Raw genomic sequence first — 15254 nt, 5'->3', positions numbered from 1 at the left:
CGTAGTGTATGAATGGGTGTGTGAATGTGTATGTGATTGTGCCCTGCGATGTATTGGCACCCTGTCCAGCGTGTACCCCGCCTTGTGCCCCATGCTCCCTGGGATAGGCTCCAGGTTCCCCGCGACCCTGAAAAGGATAAGCGGTGTAGAAAATGGATGGATGGATGGAGGGTTAAATTCACACCCTACAGTGTTTATATGAGTCCATTGGACTCATATAAACACTCTGGGTGTTAATTCAACACTAGGGATTTTACTGTGCAGTATAAGAATGGATGGTGTCAATATCCTGACAGAAGACATGGTTACAGAGGCACTGGAGGCATCTTATTTGTGATTAATGTTTTAATGCCAGTTTGTACACTAAATTATTTAATATTAGTCTTGAATGCTTTAACACTAAAATTAATTTTAGTGTTTGCATAGTGGTAATGATTAAAAAGATATATTTTTTCAATATTTGAGTGATGTTTGTGTCATTACAGTCATTGAAATCTACCCCATCCAAATCATTACCATCATTGAAACCTACCCCATCCAAATCATTACCGTCATTGAAATCTACCCCATGCTACTCTATTAAATATTATTTATTAATTAAAAATGTAATTCCATGTAATGTGTTTCAAGCTGCAGGCTTATTGAGTTTACATACAAGCAATTATACAGATAATTTTATTACATTCATTCCTTATACATCATTCTCAAATCATTTTTAAAATCATTCTGAAATCACTTTTCTGGGGCTTTAAAAGGGTGCTTTAAATGATACTTGTGCTTTTAAAATATATTTGACTTTTTTACTTTGTTAACAACAGCATTAGGCGTTAAATAGCTAAACTGTCAGTAACTGCATCTGACCCGCTTGAAGCTGAAGAAACAGGTAAAATGTCACTGTCTAATACATTGAACACATCTGCAAAAGACCAAAAGAAAGATCAAAATAGCAGTGCTATTCACACGTCAGAACAATGCTAACATACTTGGTGTATAATTAAGGTAACACAAAAGCTAAATGTAATCATTGTGCTGAAATAATTCAATCACGAAAGGGAACTCAATCTCCCTAAAATAGAATTAGGTGTAATCATACACATGGACATAAGAAAATGTATATGTACAATATTAAAAGAGCAAAACTGAAGAGAGTATTAAATTTGATAGCATTGTTAATTGGATGGAGATGAGGACAGGGAACATTAAACATTAGACATAATTAATCAAATATCAGTTCATTTACATACTTCTCTGTTATAACTTCGGATTGAAAAGAAGTCCACTTGAGGATGTTGGTCCTGCACTTATTCTCTGTAATGTAGACACATCAGTCATTGCATTGTAGTAGTATATTTTAAAGTCCACTTAAGAGTGAAAATAATAATAGTTTTTTTCCTTCTTCTTCATCTTAAGAACAACACTAGATCAATTATATTTACCCTGGTTTGGTTAGAGCTGAGGTTACTCAGTCCCAGCTTTCCTGCCAATGCTTGTCTGACCTGTGACCACAATACAAGTAAAGAAAAAGCATTCTGTACATGCTTTTAAACAAACAAAAAAACCCACCTTTGTTAAACCTTTCTCGCAGGGCAGCGGAATGGAAATCAACTTATCGGACATCAGTATAAAGAAATTCATTATTTTATCATCGCAAGTGAGATTGGTCAGGACATATTTGGGTTTCTGTGTGTAGAGTATTCTGACTCTGTGTTTAGCTGTTGGTGAGCAGGGCAATAGGAAAGGAAAGAGGTGTGAGCCCCCTGCTGGGCAAACAATTCCCAATTCTCCCCAATAACATTGATACAGAGATAAAACGGACAGTACAACTAAAGCTTTTTTGATAGTAAAACACTGTATACAACTGCCACAATAAAATTCTAACATTTAAACCTAGTAGGCTAGGTAAAAATAAATAAATAAATAAATATGAAAAACTGCACATTCTTAAACCCCTGAGAGTCTACTTTAACCACTACTGTGGAGTGTAGCATCACAAATAAATTCAATGCGGAACATGGGCACCCCCAAAACAGGCAGAAAAACAGTTATATAGAAAGCAGATATGTATGAATCCATAATATTTATTTATTTAGTTAGTTTTAATTGTGAATTAGGGGAGAGCTGGTACAATTATATCCATCTACTCTTGGTGGAGATAAGGGTTAAAAAATGTTGTGCGATATAGCAGCCTATCAGCCACACTTCTCCATCTAAATACCCATTATTTTCCCTAATGTTTGTATCTTAGGCTGGCAAACACTGACAATCAATTATAAAACGATTGCAAACAACGCTGGTAAATGCTAATAATTTCTGATGAACATGATAACAGCTGGCAACTGCTGATAACAGCATGGTCGGCAAATGCAGCTAATGCTAGTAAACGCTAGAAGTCTTCTTCAAGCTGTGGAGGTTGCTGGTGATGTCACTGAATGTTGTTTTGGGGGTTTTCCCCCTGCAGATCTCACAATGTTTCTGTCATCAACTGCTGTTGATTTCCTTGGCTGACCCATTAAATGTCTGGTTGTTAGTACACCAGTGGTTTCTTTCATTTATAGGGCATTCCAAATTGTTGTATTGCTTGTTCAATATCTCAGATTGATCTTCCCTCTTTCTTCAGCTTCAAATTGGCTTGTTTTCCTCCTATAAAGAGCTATCTGGTTGGTTTATCGTTTTTAAAAAACAAATGCAGGCTTCGCAGGCAAAACCCAGGGCTCAAACCAATAGTAGACAGCCAGGGCTATTATTTGTTTAAACAATCAATCAGCCAAACATACATAAGAAAAAAAACACTTGTCAGTCACATGTTCCAATATTTTTGGAAATATGAAATCTGCAATTTAAATCAGCATTGAGTAATTTAACATTTTAATTAAAAATTAAAAATTGTGCCAGCTCTTCCCTACTAGTGACAATAGTCTTCTTAGTAAAGAGTTGTGTAATGAAGCACACATACCTTACCATCCAGTAATGTTCCAAACAACAAAATAAAGAAGCCCTTTAAAGAAACAAATCAGACATTTTTACCATTTACCATAACAAGCATACATATTGGAATTATCAGAAATTCTAAAACTATTTTGTTTTTATTTCTAAAACAAATTTAAATTTGTGTGTGTGTGCAATTAGAATTACATTGAACATTTGATTGACATAACTTTCATACCTGCAGTGAATTAAGGAATGCGAACACCACATGAACCCCAAAGCTCGATGACATCATGGTCCCAATACCGAATCCCCACGTTAGACCAAAGAGAGGTGTTAAAATTGCCACACATCTAGCAATGACCACTAGGGGATTTTTATCATCTGGCTGGGTGGAAGTATTAACTCCTCTCCTCAACATCTTACACAGAACCACAATAAGCACCAGGAGGTTTATAGCTACAATAGTCAGAGCAGGAATCACAAATGCCAGGAGGGCCTTCGTTTTACTCCAGTTTAGCCAACAATTGTAATCTTTTTGAATGTATCCTTGACTTCCAGCTGTAGAGGCCACAGTAATGACAGCTATGATTAACGGGGCTCCATAGCCAACAGTGAAGGCTATGGCCATCATTGCTCCTTTGGACATTCTAGAAAAGACCATGAGGGTGCGGTAGAGGAGCAAGAGTGCTGACAGCAACATCCAGAAGAAAAGGGCAAGATAAAAGAAGTGCATGAAGAATGTCGCTGTACTGCAGGGACCCTCTCCTTTCTTTACAACTGGTGCACCAATGATGAAGCATATGTTTGCAATCAGAAGGGAGACAGCAATGTTGACTACGGAGACATGGCGCATGTAGGATGTGTCATTTCTTGTCACTGATTTCCATAAAAAGATTTCAATGATGAGACACAAAACCAAGCTGCCCAATGAAATGCCAACGCCAGTGTAAGTTATGTAATCTAAGATTATGGCCAAGTCTTTATCCAAGGCAAATGGTGACATCAGGATTGAAAAAGAGGTTGTGTGATTGCACTCACATGTAAATTTTTCTGTTTCATTCTCTAATGGTTTAAGTTGACATCCAGTTGAGTCCCATCCCCCAATGCCATTCAGCAAACTGAAGTTCCAAAAAACACACTGAGGGTTTCCCAGTGTCTTATTTTTTACATCAAAAGAAAAGGAAATGTTATTAATTGTTGACTTTGTCTCAATTACAACTATATCTCCATTGATCCTGATGCCAGATTCACTGCTGTCATTGTAGGTCAGATTTCGAACAGGTAAGGCATTTTCAAGGGCAGAAGAGATTATCACTGTGATGAAAGTCGGTTCCCTAAGTGTGGGTACATTTATTTGGGTAGTTAAATTTATACCGAATGTTTCAGAAAAGGGGGTAGTAAAGTTAGTTTTACTGAGAGAGGTGTAGTTTGTTGTTATGTTGAAGTTTTCATCCCTGAGTCGGCGTGCAAGGCTCTCAATAGACTTCAGAAGTTCAGAACTGGCATTCATAGTTGTACTATTTTTGTTTAAATGCACCCATGTGTCCCGTGCACCTACTGATCCAATTACATCAGTTGTTTTCAGAAAATCCTTTAAAGTGAAAGTGAATTATACATTAAATACATCATATCTGAGGTATCTAGTTAATCAATAAATCACTAAAAATGACAAAGCAGAAACAACTGTTTTGAGTTCTTTCAATAAAAAACATTGACTAAAATTATCGATGTTAGTTATTCCCACCTGCGTATTTACAATGCACTCCAAATACTATAGTTGTGATCAAAATTAGTCAACCCCCATTGCAAATCAGGTTTATTGTCACAATTTGCAATGGGGGTCTGCAAAAGTCTGCAATGAACAAATCAAACAAAAGCAATTGAAACAGTTCAACACAATGAATGCTTCAAGTGGTTTCCCCAAATTCAACTTGTAATGATTCCTCCAGTTTCAAAATTATTCAACCCCTTCATGACAAGCAGCTTTAGTACTTAGTAGAGCACCCTTTTGCTTTTATAACCTGCTGCAAACAAGATGCAGATCTTCTGGCAGCATTCCTGAGGAATCTTAGCCTATTCCTCATGAGCAATGGCCTCCAGTTCAGCAATATTCTTGGGTTTGCGTGCTGCAGCCGCCTTCTTCAAATCCCACCAGAGATTTTCGATGGGGTTCAAGTCAGGTGACTGGGATGGCCCTGTAGAATCTTCCAGGACTTCTTCTGCAACCAAGCCTTGGTGGAATTTAAGGTATGTTTAGGATCATTATCCTGATGGAAGGTCCAATGACGCCCAAGCTTCAGCTTCCTCACAGACGGCATGAAGTTTTCTCCTAGGATATCCAGATACTTCAATGAATCCTTCTTGCCTTCCACACGCTGCAGGTTTCCAGTGCCAGAGGATGCAAAGCAGCCCCAGAGCATCACCAAGCCACCACCATGCTTGACTGTGGACAGAGTGTTCTTTCTTCATTCTTTTCCTCCAGACATACAACAGATCCATCGTGCTGAAAAGTTCCAGTTTAGTGTCATCGCTCCACAGAGCAGAATCCCAAAACTTCCGTGGCTTATTTATATAATTTTGAGTTTTCTTGTGCTTTTGGGTCAGTAGTTGTGTATGTCTTGGAGTTCTGGCATGGAAACCTTCTGTGTTTAGTACGCATCTTACTGTGTTCACCGAAACTTCAGTGCCTCTTGCCACCAAGTTTTAATGCAGGTCTTTTGCATTTTCAGTTGAATTTGGGGAAACCACTTGAAGCATTCGTTGTGTTGAACTATTTCAATTGCTTTTGTTTGATTTGTTCATTGAAAACAGCTGAAAGTCTGTAAACTTTGACAATAAACCTAAATTTGCAGTGGGGGTTGAATCATTTTGATTGCAACTGTATATAAATGAAATGCAAAATACATATATAAAAGAATTGACTTACCATCATAACGGGTTGATTGATTAAAATTGTTTGTGAGAGACTGGAAATGATTGTCAGTATTTCTACAATTGTTAATATGGTAGCTGAAGATTGAATTATGTTCTGAGTCTCTTCTGTAGCATTACTTATGAAATTGCTCATAAAGTCTTGGATGCCTGTTACTTGTAAATTCTATTGCAAAAAAAAAAAAAAAAAAAAAAACACAGACAAATTGTTATGAAGAACCGAAGAGAAACCACATAACTAAAATGATTTTTTTCATTATCCTTCATGGAAGTAATCTTTAAAGAATTGCCTTAGCTTCATCTTTTAAATTTTGAATGATGCGCAGAACACAGTTGTTTTCTATGGGGTCCCAGAGGCCTGATGAATTACACTTAGCCTTTTGAGACCCAACCATGTTTCCATTACAGTCACCAATGTGTTCGTCTCCAAGATTTCCAGCTCCAAATACACTATCAGAGCAGGTAAATGCTAAAGAAAAGAAGCATGGGTTTACCAGGGTTGGGAGGGTTACTTTAAAAATTTATTCCATCACAGTTACAAATTACTTCATAAAAAAATTAATTAGTAACATAATCCAAGAATCACAATATGAAAGTAATGTAATCTGATTACTTTTGGATTACTTTAAGGTCACATATGCAAATAAAATCAAGTGAAAATCAATATGATCTACATACTTTTATTTAGAGCTTATTTTAGAGCTTAAAAACATGATCAGTGTTTGGATTTGTTTTAATAAAATAAATACATTTGTTGCTCATGTAAGTCACAACTGGCAAGAGAGAACCAGAAATATAACTATGCAGCTGTCTATATTGTGTTGTGTCAAAAGCAGGGCTCCATACAAAAAAAAAAATCTATTAAGGAGCCATTGGCTCCTGTAATTTTTTTTAAATAAACAGGCACCAAATAATTTTTTGTAAGTGCCACATAAGACTGAACTTATGTTTCATTTTTTAAAAATACTTACTTTCAGTCATCCTGTCATGTGGCCTCCTTTTACAGTGTCAGCATTTTCAAGCATATTCACTTAAAGTGGGAACTGAACGTCTTTTCCAACTTGAGAACTATATACAGTCACAAAGAATTGTTCTTTACACAGAATCTGCGCCAGTGTCACTGACCATAATTATGTCAGCATCACTTGGCCATTGAGTGTAGTTTGGCCTCCTCCTCTGTTTTGCAGAAAGCCAGCGTTTGACACATGGTTCAGGAGCAAAATGTTTAAGTGATGTGCCCTCAGGATGTGCTCATCCTGATCAAGTCTTCGAAGGTTGAATTGCATACTTTTTATCCTGTTTTGAGCTGAAAAGCCACGTTCACACTGAGCAGCCAAAATTGGTAAGACAAGCAATATCTCAACAAGATGCATTCTGCTCAGAGCACATGCTGTGTCATTGTCTTGCACGCATCCAGTCAATTTTTCTTCATTAGTAATATCTGAGAGGTAAATTTGGTGAAAGGCAGCTCTTCACATGCAATCATATAGGCAGTGTTGATTTTTTTTTAGATTCAGCCTGGTCATATAGTTCACATTCAAGAGACACTGCTTGTGCTAACTGTGTTTTTTGTGGAGCACTCTGCAATTACATCGTCACAAGCATTTTTATGCTTTTGACCATCGCCTGTTTTCTCACAGTCTCTTTCTTGAAATGGTTCATTTCGGTAATTAAATCAATTCCCTTTCAAAGGGAACTGAACGTTGTGTGAGCTCCATGCTGTGGGAAGAGCCCTCGTGCACCACCAGTATCTGAAGTCTGTGTGAAATCACGCCTATTTACAGGCCTACTGTGGTCAGGTGACGTGGCATTTCACATATACCATTTACAGCACCTGTAAACCACCTCATCAGCCTTATTATCTTCAGTGAAAGACCGCATGTTGGTTGTTTGTGTGAATGCTCCTAAAAACTCTTCACTCCCTCTCTATTTTTAAGAAAAGAGTGTATATTATATATATATATATATATATATATATATATATATATATATATATATATATATATATATATATATTTGCGAGTATGAGGCAGAGAGAGAGTTCAGGAAGTGTGTTACTCCGTGCTCCCGTTTTATTTCGGGGATGGATGGACACACTTTCTGTGTGAAGTGTTTGGGGGTGGAGCATGCTGCACTTGAGGGGGCTGACTGCACGCACTGTGAATGCTTCACAATTAGGCAGCTCCACTCTCGGCTCGCTCACTTCTCAGCCGAAGGAAGTTGGGTTTTGAAGCCTCAGGTCCCGGGGATCCCATATGGAGCTGGAGGAGGAACTGGAGACGACCGCTGCTCTATCTTTTGCTCTGTCCTCTGGATCCAACTCTCCGCTTCCAGGTTTTGGAGCTCGCGTCACAACTCCTCCTTCCGGTATGGAGAGTCATCCCACCCTCTCTGACTTCAAGGAACCAGAGGGGGGAGCCAGTGTACGAAAAATGGAGAGCAGCACACAATCATATAAAGAGTAGATTGAAGTGATCACTAGGGCTGTAGAAAAGTTTAATTTAGACTGGCCCAGGGAAGAGGAAATGGCTCGTAGCAGGCTGGACGAGCACTTTCTCCAAAATGAAATTAAAAGTCCCTCACACTGCAGAAAACTTCCCTTTTTTCCAGATGTGCATGATGAACTATCGCACTTCTGGGGAAATCCATACACCAGCCGTATTTATCAATCCGTTATGCCCGATTATTTGGCCATCGTGGGGAATAAGCAGTATGTGTATTTGGCTATGCTAAAGATGGAGGAGGCACTTGTGAGCTACCTCTCTCCATTGACGGTAGGGAATTTAGGGGGGCCAGCTTTGCCATAAAAGCCATGTAAGGCCACCTTGGCACTGGTTGGCAAAGCCTATGCAGCAGAGGGTCTCATGTGTTGGTCACTGCATAGAATGGCAGTGTTACAGGCCTACCAAGCAGACCTGCTGAATGAGCTTGACAGCGGGGAGGGAATTGGGCCCAACACAGTTAGCTGCGCCACGGACTTGTCTCTTTGGGTGACCAAGCAAATGGCCCGTCATATCGGCCATTCAATGTGTAGCTTGATCGCGGCAGAGAGGCACCTATGCCTCAACCTCTCAGGAATGGGGGATAAGGATAAGGTCTCCATGCTGTACTACCCTGTTGAATCTTCCAGCCTGTTTGGCGGTGCGGGTAACGCCATCGCCGACAGGTTTCGTGAGGTTAAACAGCAAATGGTGGCATTCAGCCAGTTACTTCCCTGTCATGTCGAGTTCACTAGCACTAGTTCGAGGGAGGCACAAAAGGCGAGTGTAATGGCCCGCCTCCACCTGCGGAAAGTCAGGGGGACCAGGTGGCCACAGTCGCAGTGGTCCTGATGGGCCGTGGTGGGAGGTATCAGGGGACATGAGGTTGTTAGGGCAGTTAGCCTACAGATTCAGTTTGAGGACTGGTTTGTGATGATAGATCTAAAAGACACATATTTCCATATAGAAATATTGATCAGTCACAGGAGGTTCCTGAGGTTAACGTTTGGAGGCAACGAATACCAATATCGTGTTCTTCCCTTCGGTCTAGGTTTATCCCCTCGCACCATCGTAACGTGCATGGATGCCGCTTTGGCACCCTTGTGACTTCAGGACATCTGTGTACTAAACTACCTGGATGACTGGTTAATTCTAGCATGATCCCGGGAGTTGGTGACAAATGAGAAGCTTGGGGCTCAGGTTTCTCCAGTGCAAATGATGACTTTTTTAGGGGTTTAGGGGATTCCACTATGATGAGGGCGTATCTATCCCCAGGGTCAATCCTATCAACATTGAGCAAGATAAAGTTGGGTCTGGGCATCTCCTCCACTCTCTATGAGAGACTGTTGGGGATTATGGCAGTAGCAGCCGACATCATACCATTGGGGCTATTGCATATGAGACTGTTTCCGTGGTGGCTGAAAAGTCTAAGAATAATCAGTATCATACATACGTGCTCTGAGAATTTGGAGGTGTCCCTGGTTTCTAGTATCGGGTCACACTCTAGAGGCATCCCCTTATCGCAAGACGGTAATGACAGACGCCTCCCTCACAGGCTGGGCGCGGTCTTAGATGTCCATCCAGCTCACGGTCTCTGGAGTGGCCCTCATCTAAAGTAGCATATAAATTGCCTTTCCCCCATTCACTCTGCTCCCACAAGTTCTAGTCAGAGTTCACCAAAACTGTCTAAATCTGCTGCTAGTAGCACCTTATTGGCCAGCTCGAATATGGTTCTCGGAGATAATATCCCTGCTAGATGGCACTCCCTGGGAGATTCCCATTCACAGGGATCTACTGTCTCAAGAGGGTTGATTTATCACCCTCAGCCAGAACTATGGAAACTGTAGATCTGGCCCCTGAAGGGCACCAGTTCGTAGATTCTTGTCTCTCAACCGAGGTTGTAGAGACCATGTTTAACGCCAAAGCACCATCCTTGAGAAAATTGTATGCTCTCGTGGTGTAAGGAACATCAGTTAGACCCAGTAGACTGCGCAATAGCTACAGTTCTGGAGTTCTTACAGGAATGTTTCTCAACGGGATTGGCTCCTTCTCCAATTAGGGTCTACAGTATGTGGCCACCATTTCGGTCACCCACGCCCCTATTGATGGAACCTCTGCTGCTCAACATCCTCTAACATTGAGGTTTATGCATTGTGTCAGGAAGCTGAGGCCCATCTGCAGACCACGCATACCTTCCTGGGATCTTTCTGTGGTCCTGGAAGGTCTGTCAGGCACCCCATTTGAGCTTCAGAGAAGCCTCTGTCTCTAAAGGTGGCTGTTCTGCTAGCCCTGACATCTCTCAAGTGAGTAGGAGATCTACAAGCTCTCTCTGTTGCCCCTTCCTGCCTTAACTTTTCCCTAGAATTAGCCAAAGCCTTCCTATATCCTAGGCCAGATTATATTCCTAAAGTGCAGGCTTCCTGCCCTGGCTCACTCCACTAAGGGGGTTGCCTCCTCGAAGGCTTTATCCAAAGGGGTACACTTTCAGGATGTGTGTGTTGTTGCGGGGTGGTTTACGCCACACACATTCATTCTATATTACAGTTTGGACATGGATTCCACCCCAGCCTCAAGTGTCTTGTAGTGGCCCTCAGGCTCGGAACCATTGAACAAGCCATACCCTCAGTATGACAGAATGGGTATACTTGTTCCCACAGTGTTAAGCTCACACAACGTTGAGTCTGGGTTATGTATGTAACCCTGTTCCTTGAGAAGGGAACGAGACATTGCATAGCTTTGTCATACTGGGGCATGCCTTTGAATCGTGTCTTCGGTTCAGATAATAGAGGTTGATGACATGGTTTACAGGTGCCGTTTTATAATCATGCAACGTGTGAAATGCCATGTCACCTGACCATGGCAGGCCTATAAATACGCGTGATTTCACACAGACTTCAGATACCAGTCACATGTGAGGGAACTTCCCACAGCGTGAAGCTCATGCAACATCTCATTCACTTCTCAGGAAACATGGTTACATGTGTAACCCAGATGGTTTCCCTGTTATTTCTCTGCCCCTTTGGAACAAAAGCCACAAAACATTTTCTATGTGCGATGATCATACCTGAGCCATGCAAACTCTTGAGTCCAAGAAGTCTTAAAATGCCTTTCTGCACTTTTATTTGGGCGTTCATTGATTGACACGGAAAGATGATCCTGTGTGTCTCCGTCGTTTTCTCTCTCTCTCATGCTGGCACAACTGGAGCCTGCTTTTTATTAGCAGGTGTGCCATCAGCATTGGTACTTGACAGAGATGAGGATTGTTTGAAAAAGTCTGATATTTTTCGTTTTGACATGTCTTTCTGACACTGAAAGCTGATCCTTGCTTTCTCCGTGTGAATTTCCACTCAAACTGCTTTTTTTTACCCACTGAAACTTTCATGTGTAGCATCTCATTTTATTATGTCAACACAACAAATTGTAAAAGGCTACTCCTCACAGAACACACAATTACAAAGACATTACATGCAATTTTTAAAATTATAACATGTAAATTTTATTCTCACCACTGGCAATCTCAGCAAAAATATAATTTGCAAATTAATATTTTCAAATGCGACCATTTTAGGCGCAGTCTGGAGCCCTGCAAAAGTTTCATTTCTTTGGTTTTAAATGAAAAAAGTTGTAATCCTGATAGTATTCCCATTTTGTACAAAATATACCTGTAATCTGATTACTTTTTTGATATATTACTTTTTTGACATAACTGTAACAGATTACAGTTACCAGTTTTTTTGTATCCTGATTGCATAACACCGTTATATGTATTCTATTACTCCCCAAGCCTGGAGTTTACCAATGTCACTGAGTAATGTGGTTGTGTAATATTTACACTAAACACTCAAATTGTTCAAAAAGTGAGCTGATCCCATTAGTCTGTCAGAATTTCCTGAACTGAAGTCAAAAATCTAGTTGGTTGAAATTGAATTTCCCTTATGAGTGTGCAATGTAAATATATAATATAAATTCAGATGGTAAATTTGCATATTCAATTGTGCATTTGCATTTTTTGTTCCCAAAAATATTAAATGTTTGCCAAAATTAAAATGCAAATGCAAAGTTCATTTGACAATCCTTCATTTAATAGTACTTTATTACTATAATATTACTATAATAAAATTCTTTCTCTCGTTCCAACTTGACCATAAAATATGTGCCTGCAATTGAGTTTGCCTTGTCAATGAAATGTCCAGTATGGAACTTTGAATTGGTTTTGAAGAAAGTGACAGAATTGTTAAATTAATATTTAACTCACTAATGTCTTAAAATGGTCAGTATGGGTAATGGGTCTCTTATCTAATAAACTTTGTTATTAAAACAACTGTTATGTATGCTACACATACCAGATATGCACTTTCAGTTTAAATGCAGTCATAGATATGAATTTTTAAAGATACAAATACAGATGACTGTTACACCCCTACTGTAATAACAATACAAATAAATGATTACTCACCCCCTTTTATGACATCTATTTTGATGCTCTTTGAATTGTAACTTTGAGTTGTACTTTCACTGATAGGTGATGTGAGTTGACATGTGACCAGTATTACTTGGTCAGTAGACTGGCAGTCCTGCTTGTTAATTTTATATTCACATAATGTGCAGCCTTTCAGTGGGACTGTGCAACACAAGTAAATAGTTAAAAGCATTAAAAATAGAACTAGCTTCATTATATATATATATATATATATATATATATATATATATATATATATATATATATATATATATATATATACCACTGTATATGTAAAACAAAAACATGTGTGACCTGTTGAAGTTGAGTTGCAAGCTACAGGGTCAGTCCATTTCACTTCATAACTCCCCTGAACACAACACTGCAGTGCGATTACTGAGTCCTCGCATTTTACAACTTTGCCACTGCTCACTTGGATATTGGGGTATGGCTGAATTGTAATGGTTTGCCAGATAACATAGGGTATTGAGTTTACTGTTGTTGTGCATGCATATTGACCTGAGAAAGCAGAGAAATTGAGAATAATATATAAAGAGATTAATGTGTGTAAAACATTTGAAATGGCATTAAAATAGTTGAATATATATATATATATATATATATATATATATATATATATATATATGTATATATACATATATATACATATATATATATATATATATATATATATATATATATATATATATATATATATATATATATATACAATGTTATGTATATTTTTAGGGATTTTTGACACATGTAAGAATTTCACTGCATTACAACATGTTACAACATTATAAAACAACATATCATATGGCATTTATTTTACACTAGCACAAGCACACTTTTCAAGCAATTATAAAAATGATAATGTTTAATAATATAAGAATAATAGATAGACAAAAAAAAGTTATTTAGGCTTATTCTGGCTGTCGCAGTTAATCCACAGTTAATGTGGTTACTCTGCTAGGCGCACCTGCACGAAACTGAAGCTGGTTAAAGTAATGGCAAAAATGACTAAGAAGAAGGAAGTATGTTTTGATAAAAGGTCATCTGTTTGCTCAAAGAAAGAGCACTCTATTCACCAGATCAGAAAAAAAGCTAAATCTTCCTTCCTTCTCAATCAGATTGTCTAAAATTGTGTAAAAAATAAAGTTCAAAGATCAATGATTTGTAAATGAAAACAGATGAAGTAGAAAATACATAATTGTGAATAAAATCAAGAAAAAACAGGTGAGAAACAGCAGCAAGTATTGCTTCAGATATTAGAGTTACCCGAAACAACTTAGTGCACAAACTATTTGAAACAGGATCCTGTTTGAAATAGCTTAGGAGTAATATGACAGAAACTATTCATCAGCCTCAAGAATAAGAAAGCAAGGGTGAGGGCTAGAGTGTTTGTGTGGTAAATGCCAAGAAAATAAATTCAACCAAACTGCATCAAACTGGACAAACATATAAAGCATGGATGTGGCCGATGCTGTTTTTCTGACAGTGGTGATGGTGAGCTTGTGTTCATTGATCATGAACTCAGAAGTGTACAGAAGCAATTTGGATATAAGCTTGCAAAAATCAGCAAAGAAATTATTCACAGAACTGTATTTTTCAGCAGGATAATGATCCAAAGCATACCAAATGCTGTTTGAAATAAGACTTCAAACAGATACACTACCAGTCAAAAGTTTGGACACACTCATTCTTTATTTTTATTATTTTATTATTTATATTTTATTTTTATTTTTATTATATATGTATTTTTCCACATTTAGTCATCAAAACTCTGGAATAACACTTTCTCAATTCAAAACTTACTCTGCAACTCTGAATTTGGTCAACTCGCTTTGTGAAACAGGCCCTTTGGCTTCTTAGTTTTTGCTTTTGGATTGTCCTTGTTATTGCTGTTCGTACATCTCCTGACCCTTGCCTGTTTGTGGATTACATTTTGAACGTTTTGGATTTGTCTGCCTGCCTCTCAATAAAAGCCTTTTACTGCACTTGCATCCTTCTGCACACCCAAGCTCTAACATCACGAATGAGTATCTAAACATTTGTCCACTTATAAACAGTGTATCTGTACTTTTAGTATTTTTAAAAACAGTCTACTTTGGGGGAAAATGTTTTACTTGAAAAGTGTGCTTGTGGTATTATTATTATTATTATTATTATTATTATTATTATTATTATTATTATTTTAAATAAAAGCACTTGTTTTAAATAAAAGCACTTGACATGTTTTCTAATGCAGGAGAAATTCATGCATTTGTGGCTTATTGGTGGCATACAAGTGTGGCTTAAGTGTCCAAATACATTTTGGGGCCTCTATATTGTATTGTACATTACTGTACTATACTGAAAAAGTATTACATACTTTTACAAACACAAGCTCTTTAGGGAATTAAAAAAAAAAAAAAACCCTTCACATATTTATTGTTATTATTTCATTAAAACCT

General features: G+C 38.3%; 1 protein-coding gene across 1 annotated transcript; it reads right to left on the bottom strand.

Moving 5' to 3' along the window:
- Positions 1-663: 663 nt before the first annotated feature.
- LOC128620739 (adhesion G protein-coupled receptor F5) lies at positions 664-6689 on the bottom strand. Its single transcript, XM_053645991.1, has 6 exons — positions 5855-6689; positions 3164-4519; positions 2954-2995; positions 1437-1496; positions 1245-1308; positions 664-916 (listed from the first exon to the last, which is right to left on the bottom strand). Exons 1-5 carry the CDS (start codon positions 5993-5995, stop codon positions 1252-1254), a joined length of 1656 nt encoding a protein of 551 aa, XP_053501966.1. The 5' UTR covers positions 5996-6689; the 3' UTR covers positions 664-916; positions 1245-1251.
- Between the last annotated feature and the right edge of the window lie 8565 nt (positions 6690-15254).

The sequence above is a fragment of the Ictalurus furcatus genome, chromosome 16 (assembly GCF_023375685.1).
Source record: "Ictalurus furcatus strain D&B chromosome 16, Billie_1.0, whole genome shotgun sequence".
Taxonomy (NCBI): Eukaryota; Metazoa; Chordata; class Actinopteri; order Siluriformes; family Ictaluridae; genus Ictalurus; species Ictalurus furcatus.
The sequence above is the reverse complement of the archived record's forward strand: the minus strand, read 5'-3'. Positions and strand labels throughout refer to the sequence as shown.

Coding starts and splice junctions, on each gene's coding strand:
- LOC128620739 (XM_053645991.1), bottom strand. CDS start 5,995: ATGAGCAATTTCATAAGTAATGCTACAGAAGAGACTCAGAACATAATT. Junction 2,996..3,163: donor CATTCCTTAATTCACTGCAG/GTATGAAAGTTA, acceptor GTTTCTTTAAAG/GGCTTCTTTATTTTGTTGTT. Junction 1,309..1,436: donor TCAGCTCTAACCAAACCAGG/GTAAATATAATT, acceptor TCTACATTACAG/AGAATAAGTGCAGGACCAAC.